The sequence below is a fragment of the Limanda limanda genome, chromosome 1 (assembly GCF_963576545.1).
Source record: "Limanda limanda chromosome 1, fLimLim1.1, whole genome shotgun sequence".
NCBI lineage: Eukaryota > Metazoa > Chordata > Actinopteri > Pleuronectiformes > Pleuronectidae > Limanda > Limanda limanda.
This window is the reverse complement of record NC_083636.1, coordinates 10,958,248-10,974,776: the sequence shown is the minus strand read 5'-3', so window position 1 is coordinate 10,974,776 and position 16,529 is coordinate 10,958,248. Positions and strand designations below refer to the sequence as shown.

Genomic DNA, 16,529 nt, shown 5'->3' with positions numbered 1-16,529 from the left:
CAGCCGCTGGCTGTTCACACCGGACCCTCGCGGGTCAGCTCGCGATTCTCCGCTTGTTGTTGAACCCGTTCAATGTCGGGGTTCGGGGGTAAATTATGATGGTCCTCATAGCCCCCCCCCACACCTCTTTATCTCTCTTTATCTCTCTCTCTCTCTCTCTCTCTCTCTGTGCTTGTAGTTGGGGGGGGGGGGCAGATGGGGACATTTAATAATGAGAGGAAATTTCAAAGTTCTCAGTTACAAAGTGTTTTTATGGAGAATGTTGCCATCATTAAGGGTTTGAATAACAAGGCACCGATATCCTGCATGGTTTCACGGAGGAATAAGACACGCAGCCGTAATCGGTGTTTACCGGAACCGGAAGTGACTGGTACTTCCGGTTAGTCATTAAAAAAAATAAGGGCACATATTAATAATCGTTTGAATAATCGTGATTTAGTTTTTGTCCAAAATAATCGTGATTATGATTTTTTCCATAATCGAGCAGCCCTAGTGTGCACTGTGCAGAGGGACGTTTCTTACTTCCTTGTGACATGAGCACTAAACAAACAGTTCATAAAGAACCGTGTGTGTCCATAAAATTGTAGGGTTACTAACCCTGCCAACATTTTTCATACAACCACAACATGTCTACTGTGTGGATAGAGTCCCATCAACTCTATAGCAATTAATTAAACTGGAACGCTGCCTATTTTAATAACCCTTTTCAGTTTTTACAAGACCAACCGAAAGGCTACAAATCTGTTACCAACTTTATTTGCACTTTGAATAATTAAAAAAGATTATTAGGGGCGGCAGTAGGCCTGTCACGATAACACATTTTTCTGTGCGATTAATTGCCCCAGAAATTATTGCGATAAGCGATAATATTGCCGTTTTGACACCATTTTCAACTTATATACTGATAATGGAATAATAATGCAAGTACAGCCTTTCGAAGATCAATAAACTTCTATTTTTAAAGAACACTGGAACTGGACATCTGGAAGACATTTAAGAAAGACTTTTTTATTGCCAAATATATGTTGAGTTACTTTGCATTTAAAGTAGATTATAAATATAAATAAATACAAAAACTTTTTAACTTAAAACTATGAATAATATATGAACTGTTAACAAAAGTTTACACTATACTTAAATGAATAAAAATAAATACAAAACAGACACACTCTGACTCGTGACTCTGACTCGTGACTGGTGCCTGAGCCAATTGAGACCCCGTGTCTCCGCGGAGACACGGGGCTGGGGCTGTCGCAGGCAGGCTTCCGCCCGCCTTCGTCCCCCTGAACGCTTTTGTGAAACCTTTCTCGCCGTGGTCTCCGTTCCTCCCGCCCCGAGCCTTTCCAAGCCGACCCGGATCCGTCGCGGCGCACCACGGAGGAAATGCGCCCGGCGGGGGCCAGCCAGCGCTTGGGAGAGGGCTCGCGAGGAGATCCTCCCACACCTGCACGGGAGCCCTGACGCACGCGGGGCGCGGGCAGGGCGGAGACAAGAGTCTGTCCACCGGCAGCCGCGGCCGACTGCCGGATGGGATCTGCATCGATCTCATTTTTAGCCTTATGCGAGCGGAGTTGACGGAAATCCGTCATAGCGACGGAAAACTTTAATCCCTGAATTTATTGCAGCCGGCAAAAAATTATCGCTCATTTTAATTTATCGCGCAATTAATTGATTTATTGCATATCGCGACAGGCCTAGGCGGCAGCAGGGTCTTTGTAGTGGAATCTTTTGTATGGCTATAACAATCTACCCCCTTTTACAGCACATTTACAATTCACAATGGTCCAGTAAAAGAAAAAGTCAGAGCAAGTTAGTTGTGTCCACTCGTCTCTCACAATACACTACAACTATTACAAGTGAGGAAGGACATGTGAGTACTATGACGAGTATCTAGGTAGGTAGATGGAGCCTCACTAACAAAAGCCATGCTGTGTGCCATTATCCTATTAGACTGGGCCAAGTGTGTTCACACTATTCTAAGGAATTGGGAGAGGAAGAAGAGAAGAGAAAACAAGAGACTGGAAAGAAGACAAAACACCGCCAAACACAGCAGTGGGCCTTACAGTTCATGTGCATGTCACTTGCTCTACCAGCCAAGTATTAAGGTTTGCATATAAGCGTCAGTGTTTTTTGGACATGCTCGTGTTGTGACAGAGCATGCAAGCCTGGGCTGCGTCTCATCTGAGGAGATAAGAGGAAGTGCCTGAAGGCAACAGACTGGTTATGTCATCTGTATCTACACACAGCAACAGGCAAAACAGCAGACACGCAGCCAGACGAGCAGATGACCTGCCAGACAGGACAACAGTCACGCAGACGTTTGACGTCTGCTGCACTCGCTGATGTTACAGTCTATGAGCAGAGCAACAGCAAAACAGTCTATGTTTAGAAGGAACACGGTGCTGTCGTACCCAAGTTTACATTTAAATACATGCCTCTATTTTTTTACTTAAATGATTTGTGATTCATTTCCATGTTCTCTAACTGTACACTGTCAAATCCACACGCAAGTTCAGCCAAAGCACAACATTGGCAGTCTATCAGTAACACAGCTCTACAGAGTGATAACATCAGTCAAATACCCATGGCTCATTTCTCTGCTGTTTGGATGCTGGATGATTCTGTTGAATCAGGTATCGGTTGAATGTGGTGACACAAAAGAACAACAGAGCTCAGATTCTCCTCTAGGGACCTCCTGATGACCCAATGGTTATTGTGCAAAGCAAATGCGCCTTGGCAATGGGTTCCCAGTAAAGATCACATAAAGAGAGAGGTGAATGCGTTCTTTGCTTGTAAAAGTGCCACAATGTATGAGCTTTTGATAGCGGCAAGCTAGGCACGTCGTTGCTATGGAAACACATTGACAGCTGCAGGAGCACAGATGCTGAGATAATTGACTGAAACTTTTCGAAGATAACAACTCAACCACAAAAACAGAATGAGAAGGAGCAAATAACCGTGTTGGTGTGAGTTACTGTGTATGTAGCATGCGTGTTTAATCATGGGTGACAGGGCAAGTTGTTGGTCATATAGCATAACAGGTATACATTGGTCCGGATTTGAATTAGAGATAATAGCGGGTAACTGTTCTGGTATGCAGCTTTGCGGATGAGGGTGGGTTTGCAAATATGGACTCGTTCAGGACTTTGGTCCCCAGTTCAGATCCCAACCAGCTGGACAGTTTACTGTGTGCTATTCCTCGAGTCTCTCTCCCTCATTTCCTGGAAACCTGTCACTGCCACAATCAAATACAGCCATATAAAAACACCTACAAAAGTAACGGCTCAAGTATTCTATTCATGGTGGATTATTGAATGTAAATATGGTGTTTTAAACTCTATTTTTGCAGGAAGTGTAGCATCAAAGCACACTGTTTGCAATATGATTAAAATGAAACAAGAAGAGAATATTAAACAAACCTGAATTGAGGCTCAGAGAAAATTTATAGGCAGTAACACAGAAGTTTCAGGGTGTCTTTTCAAATATATTCCATACAGATAAATACAGTCTGGCTTTAAGTATGCAGGTAAGCCAGAAAACTTTGGACACTGAGCAATGGTGTTGACTCACCTTTGGGTGACCCAATTGGAGCTTCGCTGTGGGATTTAACCAGGCGACCATCAGTGTAAGGGCTGCTCTGGGAGGCAAACGACACCTCTGGGCTGGTCACGTCGCCTTCCTCCACTCTCTCCTCCACCTCCTCCTCCTCATTCTCCTCTTCCTCCTCTTCGTCCTCCGCCGTCTCGTCCTGTGTGTCCTCGTCTCTCTGTTCCAGGTCTGTGGAGTCATCCAGCCGCTGTTGTTCCTGTTGCTTGCTGTGATTCTCAATCACCTGTAGAGTTTAGAGAGAAACCCTGATGAACTCAAGCCATTGAAATCTTCAGTATATACAGTATTAAAAATGTCCAGTGTAAAGAGACACATACTGCAAAATTGTATAAACCTATAAACGATCCAATTTCTACATAACATGAATCCCTCTATAATGAACAGACAGATAAATAGAAAGTACAGTAACACCCGTATTATACTTCACATCTACAAATAAGTGAAGGAGCAAATGATGTTAACTTTATCATCAGAAGGTACAAGCAAGGCTCTATGTGGACGCCTGTGTACATTCCGATTTGTTAAGAACATGGTCGGTGTGGCCTTAACATCACAATAACACCAATTATGCATGTGTCAAAGCAGAGTCCAAGCAGACTAAACTTATAATAACAACAACTCCATATCTGTGATATACACTGCTGCAGCCCTCCACCACCATTAACTGCAATTTCATGTTAAGGGGACAAAACATTTTTTGGTAATGTTTTGTTATTAAATGTCTAGAAAATTTGTTTGAAAGGTGCAGACGTTGGTGAAGTCCTAAAAATAGACAGAAGAGAAGAAAGAGGAAATAGGGTGGCACAATGAATATGGCGACTGTCCTTTGACCAAACCCTTATGACAGAAAGTATCCATACACAAGCCTCTGCATGAGTTTGTTCACCTTATTGGCCGTCTCCATGACCACCTCGATGTTAAGGTTCTGTGCAGCCATGGCCAGCAGCTCATCGTCATCATCCCCAACGTCCCAAGCGTCACTTGTGATGCTCTCAAACTCCTGGAAGGTGGTCGCCTTCTTAGGCTTGCCTGGTGTGGCCGGAGGATGTTTGTTGGCTGCTTTAATTAGACTGGAGAACAGAAAGAGAGAGGGCCATGAAGAAAGAGACGATAAGGCGAAGAGAATGTGATTAAAATAATTGAGAGAAAAGGGGAAGGTGTGGGCAGGAAAGGGGGGAAGGGGAAGAGAGAGATAAAGTAAATAAACACAGTGAGGAGGATAAGGTAAAAAAAAGTGGGTAGGGATGAATAGTTAATCATTGTGGCATTGACAGATGGGGAAATAAATATCAGCCCTTTGAAAAAAAAGAAGAGCTTACCAATTAATAAATAATATAACTACTGTTTCAACTCATGAAGAAATTAAAAATATTTGCATATAAAAACACTGATATCTGCCAGTAATTCACAACACTCAAAATGAAATACTTGGGTACGTGAGCCTCTTAATCTTAAACACATGAATCAAAAACAGGACTCAAAGATCTAACAGGATGGAATCTAGTCATGTTCAAAAGAAAAAGTTTCACTCCGTGGCGTTCTTTGTACTGCGAAGGTGCTCTAATTTCTTACAAAGATAAAGATTGCTATCATAAAGAGACTTGTCCATATTAGGTAACTTCCATCATAGCTTGGAAGAAAAGAGAAAGCTTGAACTTTCATCCTGACAAAAAAACAGGCAAATTAAATTCAACCCTCTATGGAAATCTACATGATTAAATATCAGACAGAAGCAAGAAAAGGATTTTTAATGAGTAACAGGCTGCTTTTTCTATCTGTGAGTGTGTGGGGGGACTGGAACAAGATAGGTACAGTCAACACAATAAAATAAGTCCAAAATAGCACAAAATATTTCCAAAGCAGAAGTGAAGGATGAGGAAGCTTTAACAATTAATGTTTTTCACACAAATTCCACTTCAAGATTCTACAGTTGTCTGTGTTTTTAATATGTAATACTCACTTTGAAGTCAAGTATTTTCCTACTTACACTCATTAAAATATTTTACAAATCACATATACATCTTAAATCGTCACTCCATGTAACCTAATCTGTTTATATAGGGCATGGTTTCAAGCCTTTTAAATAAGTTAACATGAAAGTGAAAGTATGATAGAGTCACTAGAGGCTGATCAGCAGTCAGCGTGTCCACCAACTAGATTTTCTGGTAGGTTCACTTCCTCTTAAACAAAAAGTGACAAACGCAGTTCAAACAAAAGGTTTCCAGAATTACCAACTATTTATAATTGCATACATTCAGGCACAGTGCAGTTCTAGTCACGCCTATGAAATCGCAGCCCATGTCTTTGTCAGCTGTCCAATAGCAAAATAATGGATTTACAGTCCTGATTGGTGTGTGGCTAAAAGTATAAAATGATACCGTATTAATGTGTGCCATGGCAGCAATAATCAACTTTCAATGAGCAGCAACCCTTTAGGACTTTGCATTATTTTGGACTTGCGGATAAATAAAGGTCTCATGTAAAGAAGAGAACACTTTTAATTAATACACACTTGAATAACCTGTTTGATTATCAAAAGAAAAAGCACCGGATGGGATTTTCCATGATGAGGAAAGATATGCTCATCCTCTTGTGTATCTAGACAAAGCTCTATTTATAGGATGAGAGCTATATGTTGGTTTTCAGATATAGTTTTCCAAACTGAGACTCACTGTTCAGACATAGAAACTAAGGGAAGCAAAAGTTCACACGAAAATCACAGGATGCTTTACAAATACAAAGAGGTGCATTGGACTTACTTGGCATGGAGGAGCGGGTCAAAGGGGGGATGCTGTGCTCCGTATACATGTTGAATGCTGAGGAAGTGAGGAAGAGGAAATGTCAATGAATGAGCTAGTAGCTGTCAAGTTAGCAATGCTAGCTTGGAGTTGCACCAAACGATTACCCATTGAAGCTGTAGTAGTGCACATAACAGTGACGAACATTGAAACCCATGGTTTCATTTAGATACTACATGTAAATGTAGAGTTATTTACAACTCTGTGGATTGGCTGTAGGGAAATCACTTAAATGTTAGCCGCTGTTAGCAACCTAGCTAGCCGGCTAGCAGCAGCTCGTTGTGAAGTGTCTGTGAGACTCTTTCAGCACAGACGTCACTACGTTATGAGGCGATGGACGTGCAGACATCGCCGGGAGACAGCAGGACAGTCGGCGAAAGTTAAAGTTGCGTTTGAAGCTGAACGGTGCAGCGTCAGTGGAGCTAGGCTAGCTGTTGCTAAGCTAGCCGCCAGCAGGGAACACGTCACTCACCTGCCAGGAACCTTGGCTGCGTTTCTCTTCCAGAACTGTTTCCTGGTCCCGTCAGTCGCCATCTTCCCTCCGCGGCTCCGGCCGGTCCTCGACGCGAATACCCGGGCGCTGTCGTGGTCCGCGAGACGTGGGAAATGTGTTTATTTACAGCTCACCAAAACTCAGAGAGCTGCCATGTTGCCACTGCTTGATGGGCGAGCAAGCGCGGCTGTGATTGGCCGCAGCGGGGCTTGTTCAGCGTGGGCCAATCACAAGTGAGTTCCGTGTTGAGGTGGCTCGGGCAGCAGATGACGTCACAACCCGCCGTCTGTGCGTTTGTTGACAGAGAAACTGAGGTGGTCAATCAAAAGAGAGCGAGAGAGAGAGAGAGAGAGAGAGAGACAGAGAGAGAGAGAGAGAGATAGAGAGAGAGAGAGAGAGAGAGAGAGAGAGAGAGAGAGAGAGAGAGAGAGAGAGAGAGAGAGAGAGAGAGAGAGAGAGAGAGACCCAGCATCAGGACCACAGAATAAATAAAGAGACCCCCAGCATCAGGACCACAGAATAAATAAATAACAGTTTTATTAATTGATGTAGTTGTACTTTATTAAAATGTGGGTATTATATACACTTATATTTATACACTTTCCATATGCTTTTATTCATACACAACTTTATAAAGATGGATCGTTCACAGAAGAGAAGATAATGTTATGTTCTGTGGTATATTGACAAATGTAATGATGATCGTTGACTGACATATTTTCATTGCTGTCTCATCATTATGTCAGTTTATCAAGGCAAGCTTTCATTAGGATCAGAATCAGCTTTATTGGCCAAGCATGTGAACACATACAAATGATTTGACTCCGGTTTCACATTACCCTCAAGCTCCACACATAGAAATAGACATTCAGCTGTACACTGTAGGGACAAGGACAACAACAAGAGAAGCTGGAAAATATTTCAAAGAATTGTACAACTTTAATGCCACTGGTGGATGGTCCAGACTGTACTGTACAACAGCAGGTGGAAAGAAAGCTGGAGACGTAACTGGAGAAGTAACTCCACTATAGGTAGGGGACTTTGCTAATTTGCTTTGGTTTCACAGTGTAAAATCCGAACAGTTTGTACTTCCTCCTGTTTTGTTTACTCATATGAAGCAGCTTTACTGAAACAAAAACCTGTTTAAATTCCTCATGAACTGTCTTCCTCTTTGGCACTGTCACTCGCAAGGTCACACCCATGAGCACTTTTCCAGACTATGAGTAAAAAAATGAGAAAAAGGCCGTGGATTGTCTTGTCTGTTATCAGCCCAGTGTCTTTCCAGAGTTTGAGGTGAACACACAAACATCGGTGCCAAGCAACTTAAACACAGTTTAGTCATAACTTGTGTTGTGTAGTGTCATAATTATCAGTGTCTGGGTGTTAGGACAGGTCGAGATAAGAACTGTGCTGTGTTGACCTGCAGGGAAGCACCCAGCTGCTCTGAGTCAGACAGAGTTTACGTGTCCCTGCAGCTACTGATACGCGTGTCTGTTCACAGAGCCAGGAGCTATCACTCTGACACTATTTTCAGCTCCTGCAAACCTCACCTCTGCTATCGGTATTGACCATTGCAGGTCAGAAACTTTTTCATTCATCACTGCTTTACTTTACTTCATTTGTATTCATTTGACCTCCCAACTTATTTCTAAATGGTGATTTAGATTTATCCTTTTTATTTCTACTACCTCTTTTTAAAAATCTTTTTTGTTATCTTTAATTTAGCTTGAAAATGATCTTAAACTGTTCTTTCAGACTTCAAAATTGTTTTCTCTAATTTTATGTATGCGTCATTCTGTTATGTCCCTATGCATCACTGTTTATGAAAGGAGCTTTATAAATAAAATTGCCTTGATTTGTCAAGTACATTTAACTGCGTTTGGAAATATGCTGTGTAATATGTATTATTTTTATTATTAATATTGTTGTTGTTGTTGTTTGTACTATCTTAATATCATTTCCCTATCGCCCTGCCCTTTAATTCATATGTAGCCGGATGTGGGCCGGTTTGACTTGTTTAACTGCTGGAGTGAATCGTCTCGCTCACAGACGATCTTGGTTTTTTGGTCCCTTCTCCTCCTGTCAGCTCGGGCTCACTCACCGGACTCCTCACCTCACTCCACGCGCCCAGCAGCCGTGCCGTGCCGTGCCAAAGCGGACATGACAAGAACCGGACCATAGAGCAGCAACACGTGTGGGCTTGGTAATGGAGAAGCAGCCGAGGCTCCTGTGTTCGAGGCTCCTCCGGGGACACACGCAGGTGGAGGTGGCCCTGAACCACAGTGTGCTGGGTTGGAAGGACACTGACCGGAGCAGAAAACGAAACTCTGGATTCAGCAGTTTATCCGGAACCGGTGAGTGATTGAGATTTTGTCGCGATTCTACGCAAAACCAGCTTCTGTGTCGTGTCTCTAAACTTCAGGAACACGTGCTAAACAACTCCAGTGTCCACAGTCTTGCACAACATGAGAAGGAAACAATCATAACATGTCTAAAAAAAAGTCGTTCTCCCTGTAAATCCTTTGCTCGTGGATATCAGAACTCTCTTTATCCGGATCGTGTTGAAGCAGCAGCTGTCAGGTCAGGCAGTGACAGTGGCCGGGGTCTGCACACTGACAGCAGCAGGTCACATAGGTGCAGGCTTCTCAGTCAGAGACAATTAGCAGACCCTGTTTCCTACAAGCGAGCACTACCAGAGGCTGACAGTCATTTGATACAAGTCTCCCAGGATAAGAGCGGATTCACCCCCCACTCAGACTCCTGCATGAAAGCTGCTCTTCTGCCCCATGTCAGCTCTTTGAACATCTCCAACTCGTGAGAACAGCAGCCCCTGGGTTCAGCTGGGTCACTACAAGTTTGGAGTATTTATTCAGGAGAGTTGGAGAAAGACAAACTAGGCAGGACATACGATTTTTCTAGTCTTAATACTAGTGATAATAATATATTAATGATCTTTATTTGTAAAGCATCTTTCATACAAGAAATGCGTCTCCAAGATCTTTTCATGCATTACTACAACCATTCATTCATGCCTCTGGTTTGACTCTGACTTGTCCTCAAAGCTGGAGTGGATTGTACCAACTCTTTACTTATTTGAACCTTTTATTATGCATTGTAACTATTTAACATCACAACTTGTTTTGCATACGTGTCACACGGCATCATAAAACTGTTGGTTTTTCCATTTCTGCTCCAAGATGTGACTAGCTTCTTACATAGCTGATGGCTATTTGTATTCAACAAATGATTTAACAGGCTAAGACGAACGTTATTTTTGAATGTCTCTACCTAATTAAATAAACCAGTTGAAACCAGCGCGTAGTTACTTATAACTGAGGGGAAACTTGACACACAGACACAATGTGCTTTTCCAACAAAGGTTTCTTAAACATATATGTTCAGGAACGTCCCCCCAGGGTAAATGTTCCTGCAGCACACAGTGATTTATGTTTCTACTGCGGAGCCAAAGCCCTGATGTGCAGATACAGCAAATTAGACTGTTGAACTCTGAAAAGTGCCTTCACATTATTTGTATGAGTGACAATACACTGAGATGATGGTGCATAAATCGAGGCGTACAGTTTTATTTGCACATGGTTGTAAAATGTCATAATTGTGTTTATTTTTTCCTGCATAGCCAGATTACAAACTGACAGAAGAAAAGGAAGGAAATACAAAAGTAACAAAGCACATCATGACACATATTAATAACACAATTACACAATTATAACCAAGGTCACAGTTAAAGTAGGTATATGGTGGTGATAACAAAAGGGACACACAGCTAGGTTCTTCACATCAGATTCAACATTTTTTTCCCCACCTCCAGTTAACTTCAGGGTCCCGTATCGTCTTTTATCTTCATAATATAATCTCAGTCTCTCAAGGTGCAGTGACATTTCTCACAGCCACACATCAGATATGGGTACAGAGTCTACAGCTTCCTCATACGGAGAATGAGCAAAACCACAAAAAAACAGCGATTTGTTTCTTATTTATTGGCAGAAGCTTACAAGCTACTTGCTTCGCAGATCGCAGTCAGCGGGTTTCACACAGGCCCCGGCAAAAAAGTACAAAATGCTTTCCTATGAGTTTGTATGTTAAGAATGTGCCAAGTCACAAATACCAGATCAAGATCTGAAAAAGACTGTATCTCCATAACATCTCTGGAGCTGCTGCGTCCTCGTTCTTGTTTGCCACGAGAGGAGTGTAATACCTCTTTTACATCCAAATGATCACGTTTGCATGTTTTTGAATGTGGGTAAACCCAGTTAAAAATAGGTCATTAACTCTTTTTCCACTGCCAGTGGGGAAGTTTGAGCTCTGTTTTCTTTCCGTGATGGTTCATGTTCGACGTCATGCACACACAGAGACTCTCTCACCTGTCAATTCAATTTATTGCCGAAGCCGATTCAAAACCTGTGTCAACTGCAGAGTTTGACCTAAGAGTGAATGCCGATTAAACCTTCAGAAAGGTTCCAAGCTTGGACATTTTCTGAAATTCAGAGGCTGGTTTCTCCTCAAAAACGTCCATCTTCCTTAAGCACTATTGAAGACCAACCTCACATGTTGTGTGAGACAGCTATGCACCACCTTCCAAGTTCTAAACCAGCTAGACTCTGAGCATACACTGGATTAATGGTATGTATCTTAAATTCTCTTTAATTTCACTGCTGTTGCAGAGTGGTGTCCCATAGTTGGTCTTTTCCATCCTTTCTATCGGAAACCATTTAATCTAGACATCCCTCTGACCTCCCAGGGCTAATGTTTGTTCATCTAGATGAGGTCCCTGGTCTGCAATTGCTCTCCCACATCCAGAGGTGTGATTACAGCTGGCACTGCACACTCAGGTTTAAACCCGGCCATTGACCTTCCTCAAAGTGGTACCAAGTGCCCCATAATAACCTGCCATAAAGACTTTCATTTGTTGAGTCAACGCTCAACGCAGCGACATGAAAGCCCCCCCCCCTCCCCAGTGAGCATTGTGACAAGAGCAGTTCAGTTCACAATTCAGTTAGAAATCAAAAAAGGAATGTTTGCCAGTGATAATACACAATACATAATTTCTTCGACAATAAATATTGTTGTTAAAGAAAAGGAATGGTGTCACCTTCATTCCTGAGAAATTCAAATAACTTGATAGCGAAAAAGGCTGTATTTGGTTTATCATTCGTGGCTGATACATTGGAGTTAATCAGTTACTATAGTAGAGATATGGTTTCTCGTTGTGTCTAAGCTCCAAGTGTTTTACATGTTGTTGACTTACATCATCGGCTGCTGAAACACCCCACACTTCCCTGCCTGTGTGTGGGTTTTCCCTGTGTGTGTTTACCTTAGATTTGGAACAGCCCAAATTTCACAAGTGTCTGAGTCTATCAGGTGAAATGAATATCCTTGAGATATGTCTCTCGAGCTGGTAGATTTTTTACCTCTCTTTTGTTTGGTGTGTTTAGACACCAGCTCCTCACTTACACGGTTACAAATTGAGCTCAAAAACCGCAGATGAAGAAGTATGTCAGTGGCAGGATGGGTTATTTTTCTTTGCCGCTTACCGTCTAATTTTTCAATTAAGTTTTCTGAAAATTAAAAATAAGTGTGACAAATCAGGCTAGGGCACTGGGAGAAATATGGTAGATAGGATGAGACGTGGTAGCTGGTACAAATTTAGAATGTTCCTTCAAGAAACATTGAGAGAATGTATGAGTGGAGAGAGGTAAGGAAAAGTTCATCCTCAGAGAAAATCATGCAGCGTGACTCAAAGTAGACAAGTCTTCCTCAGCCTGTATTTTCCATTTTTACCCAAACATCAAACTGATGTGCAAGTGCCCTACATGTCCAGATGATTTTTTTGAGCAGTGAACATCACTCTGGCCTTGATGTTTTGACTTACACAGCATTAGTGTGTGTTACTGGTTGATATTTAAGTGGATTTGGTCGAATCAGAGCATCTGTCACTCAGGATATCCCCAGTCACATGTTATTTGTATACAGACAAAGACTCGCTGTCACAGATACACACATCAAATCCAGTGGTTGAGGAGGCATGATCTCCGAGTCTAGAGTAAATCTAGAATAAATCATGGCATATGCTTTAGAGAGCGTCTCCCCTTCCCTCCAAATCTCTTTGCTTATCGAGGAGTACTTCCTGAGGCCTTCTGAGCCGGGGTATTTCTCCTGGCCAGGGGGGGTTTAGATATTTGCTTTTCCACGAGGTATATATATAGGATACAGGAGAGAATAGTTTCTTTGATAAAATCCCTTCATAAAGTCCACATATTATTAGTTGGGTCTTAATCCAGATATTTGAGTGAACATTGTTATCCTTTTGTTGCTCTTGATAAGTCAATAGGACAATTAGGGTTCATCCTCAAGGGACCATACATGTCTGTACAAAATGTCAAGGTAATTCAGCCAGTCGTTTGGAAGTGATCGATTAATCAACTGCTGTTGATAATAGTTAATTGAGCTGCTTTTGGACATGCACTGAAAAATGTCCCGAATATTTCTAGAGGGTCTGTATGTGAGGACACAAATATCTGGACATTATCCGGAACTTTTCCTTCCAACCCCAGAGTACAATTCCCACAAAAATTCACAGCAGTGCAAAAATCCAAGAGAAGCTCACGACAATTACAGAGAATCCAGTTTAATTTGCCTCTAATTGACTGGTACCCGTTTTGGCACCGGTAGTGAACTCACAGTATCACTGCACCTCCAGCTGCTGTTCTCCTGTTATCCCTTCCACCTTGGCTGCCCTTTCTCCTCCATCTGTTTGCCTAAGCATTGGCTTAACAAAACCGGCGCACCTGGGGGGAGATCCACGTCTCGTCTGACAGCTCACTGCCATGTGTACCCAGGCAGATCTGTGCTTTGTAATCTAAAGCTGGCGCTCAATGCACAGCCCTGTCTGTACATTGAGAGACGGCCACAGAGGGAGGGAGAGAGATACAGGGAAATAAACGCTGCCAGAAAACGACAGCTGGAGTTTGGGTAAACTGCACTGGTTTATACCTTATTGTGCACATTTACCCGAGATTATGTTCAATAAAAGTAAAGAATAGGACCTCCAAAGCTAATTACTCTCTGCAATTACCTGAAGAACAATGTCAGAGCCCCTCAGCTTTCATCTGGTATACAGAAGGCATTACCTTTTTGAGCTGTTTCATCCAGACGACATGTGAATACAGATAAATTACCAAGCCGATAGACTATGCCTTTCAGTTCATCTGTTCTGCCTCTTTTGTTCTCCACAGGGAATGTTTACCTGCAGGCAAACAAATCCTCCTCAAACATAATTGGTCAAACTAGAAACGTAAACCAGATAACAGCTCACATTTTTTTGATTACACAACTACTTAAATGGACCCTGCTTCCACTTACATCCACTATGGGGCCAAATAATCTTAAATATTAGGTTGGATCCCCAAGAACATTAACAGTTTGATCACACCCTCGGTTGAGTCTTATCTCCTCACTTCCACCTGCGTTGCATGTCACTCGGTATACAATATCTATGAGCAAAACAGGAATGACATAAACACAACAGAAACGGTTTTGGAACGCCTAAGTAAGTATTTTCTTAAGCTTGCACTGGCTTGTCCTCTAACACGTTGTCAGTGCCAAACCAGAGTAACAATAAAGGGATTACATATTGATCCACTGTGTACAGGGACGGGTGCAGAGGACAACAGCAGAATGTGAATATGAAGACAGCTTCGTGTTGTCAGGGGACTAAAAGATGACGAAGGGCAGGCGCCGCGCTGTCATAGATATCTTGTAAACAAACATCAACTCTTGTGGACAAACATACTTTCATAAATTAAGCTGAATTAAGATCCAATAGAGTAAAAACATTTCAAAACTATTAATACACGTTATAATTTTCCTTTCCGGTTAGGGCTGGGTCACTCCTACACCAAAAGCATCAAGGGTGTGATGAGGAATTCGCAGACGTTATGAGTAAGCAGTTATTTTCAGGAGAATTCTGTAAGGTGGGATGCCATCTTGTTTTAGGGAAGAAGGATGAGCAGGATCATGAATCCAATCAAAACATTTCAGCAGGTATTCGTTGAATCAGCGTCATGATACCAAACGCCATCCAAAATGTATACAGATTAAATCAGAACTTAAATAACTGTCACTAAAGTAGTTAAAGTGGGTGAAACCACTGTGACTTGTGTTTTGAGCCGATACAATTTTGTTTTATGACAAATTCAACTTTGGCAAACATTGATACAGGCATATGCACCATTGACCAACAGTAACAAGCTGTCTTGACAGTGTCGTCCAAAGGGGTGGAAGCTTATCAGAGCTTAATTGCTACAATGATTGCATCATAAACTGTAAAGAAAAAGGATGAAATGACAGCTGCCAAAAGGGAAGCACAATCATTTTGATCACCCCCTAGTGGCTGGCTTCAGTATTGGTCATAAAACCCACCTTTAGATGAAAAAAATCTAATTACACATCAAATACAGTTTTTTCAAAGATGATTTCTAGCATTTTCGATAGTTTATTACACTAATGTATGTTTACGTGTTCATATTTCTAATGAGTTTGGTTACGATTAGTTAATTGATGTTCTAAAAATGAGCTGAGCAAGTGTGTGGGCGGGACTTCTATTATATCATGTTCACCACTGCACAAACTGTGGCTCTAAACGACATCAAAAGTGCGAGGTGGAGGTACCGTGTCTCAGATATTTAATTGTCAGTTTGTTTAAAGGGAGGAAGCGGAGACCCATTGTCCTTTATGTACTGTTAATAGGTTGTACTGTCCACTGCTCATTGACCTTCTATGTCGGGATATAAAAAGCTTCACTTGAAGGTGAACAACAGTTTAGAGAAAGGAGTCGATGGTGCAACTTAGTTTTTTGAAGTACCTCTAAAAGAAATTGCTGTTAGTTTGCAAATGCATAGCTGAATTCTAAGTTCAAAAACTAACCCTACAATTCCTTACTATGCAAACAAAGCTTCTAGAACCAAATAGCCTTCAGCCTGTAAGGAGTTGGCTGAAATCCAAACTGAAGAGCCACACTCTTGATATTACATGGTCGATTGTGTTTCTACCAAAACCTCATGAGCTCTGTTACATTTACACAAAGATCCTTTTTGTTCAATTATTATCCGATAAAGTTATTACCGAAACCAGTGGTGGTCAAACTAGTCCTGCTTGACTCTTTGCCTCTTTACAGATTTTAACTTTAGGCTTAACTCTGTTCTATAATTCTTAAAAAAACACTAGTAGCCTCTGTCCTACACCTGAATGAGGGGGGTAGAGGGGGGGAACATTCTCACATATAGGATTAAGCTGGAGTGACAAAACAACAGATCACAGATTGTAGTTCAGTGAGCGGAGGTCGAATTTCACAAAACATATTTCATCTAAATTTCCTATGCAGACTTTACCCAGACTTAATTTTACTGACAGGCCCTCTGAGAAGTAATAATCACCGCTTGGTTACACAGGTCACCGCCTGTAGATTTACACAATCTGTCTCATTTTAATGAGCCACCGGTGTAAACAATCCTGTGCATAACAAATTCACAGATTGTTCAAATATCTGCACACCAGTCATGGCTCTTTAACTGTGTTCACTGTGAAGCGCAGGTGTTAATCCATCTCATGTG

At 41.9% G+C, this 16,529-nt stretch overlaps 1 protein-coding gene across 1 annotated transcript in view; it reads right to left on the bottom strand.

The window, feature by feature from the left end:
* tbc1d22a (TBC1 domain family, member 22a) overlaps positions 1-7,068 on the bottom strand; it is a 126,308-nt gene extending 119,240 nt beyond the window's left edge. Inside the window, exons 1-4 of the mRNA XM_061075729.1 lie at positions 6,880-7,068; positions 6,369-6,425; positions 4,496-4,679; positions 3,571-3,832 (exon numbers count right to left, since the gene is read on the bottom strand). Of these exons, the coding sequence (XP_060931712.1) occupies positions 3,571-3,832; positions 4,496-4,679; positions 6,369-6,425; positions 6,880-6,941 (565 nt within the window). The 5' untranslated portion in view covers positions 6,942-7,068. The remainder of the gene's footprint in view (positions 1-3,570; positions 3,833-4,495; positions 4,680-6,368; positions 6,426-6,879) is intronic.
* Between the last annotated feature and the right edge of the window lie 9,461 nt (positions 7,069-16,529).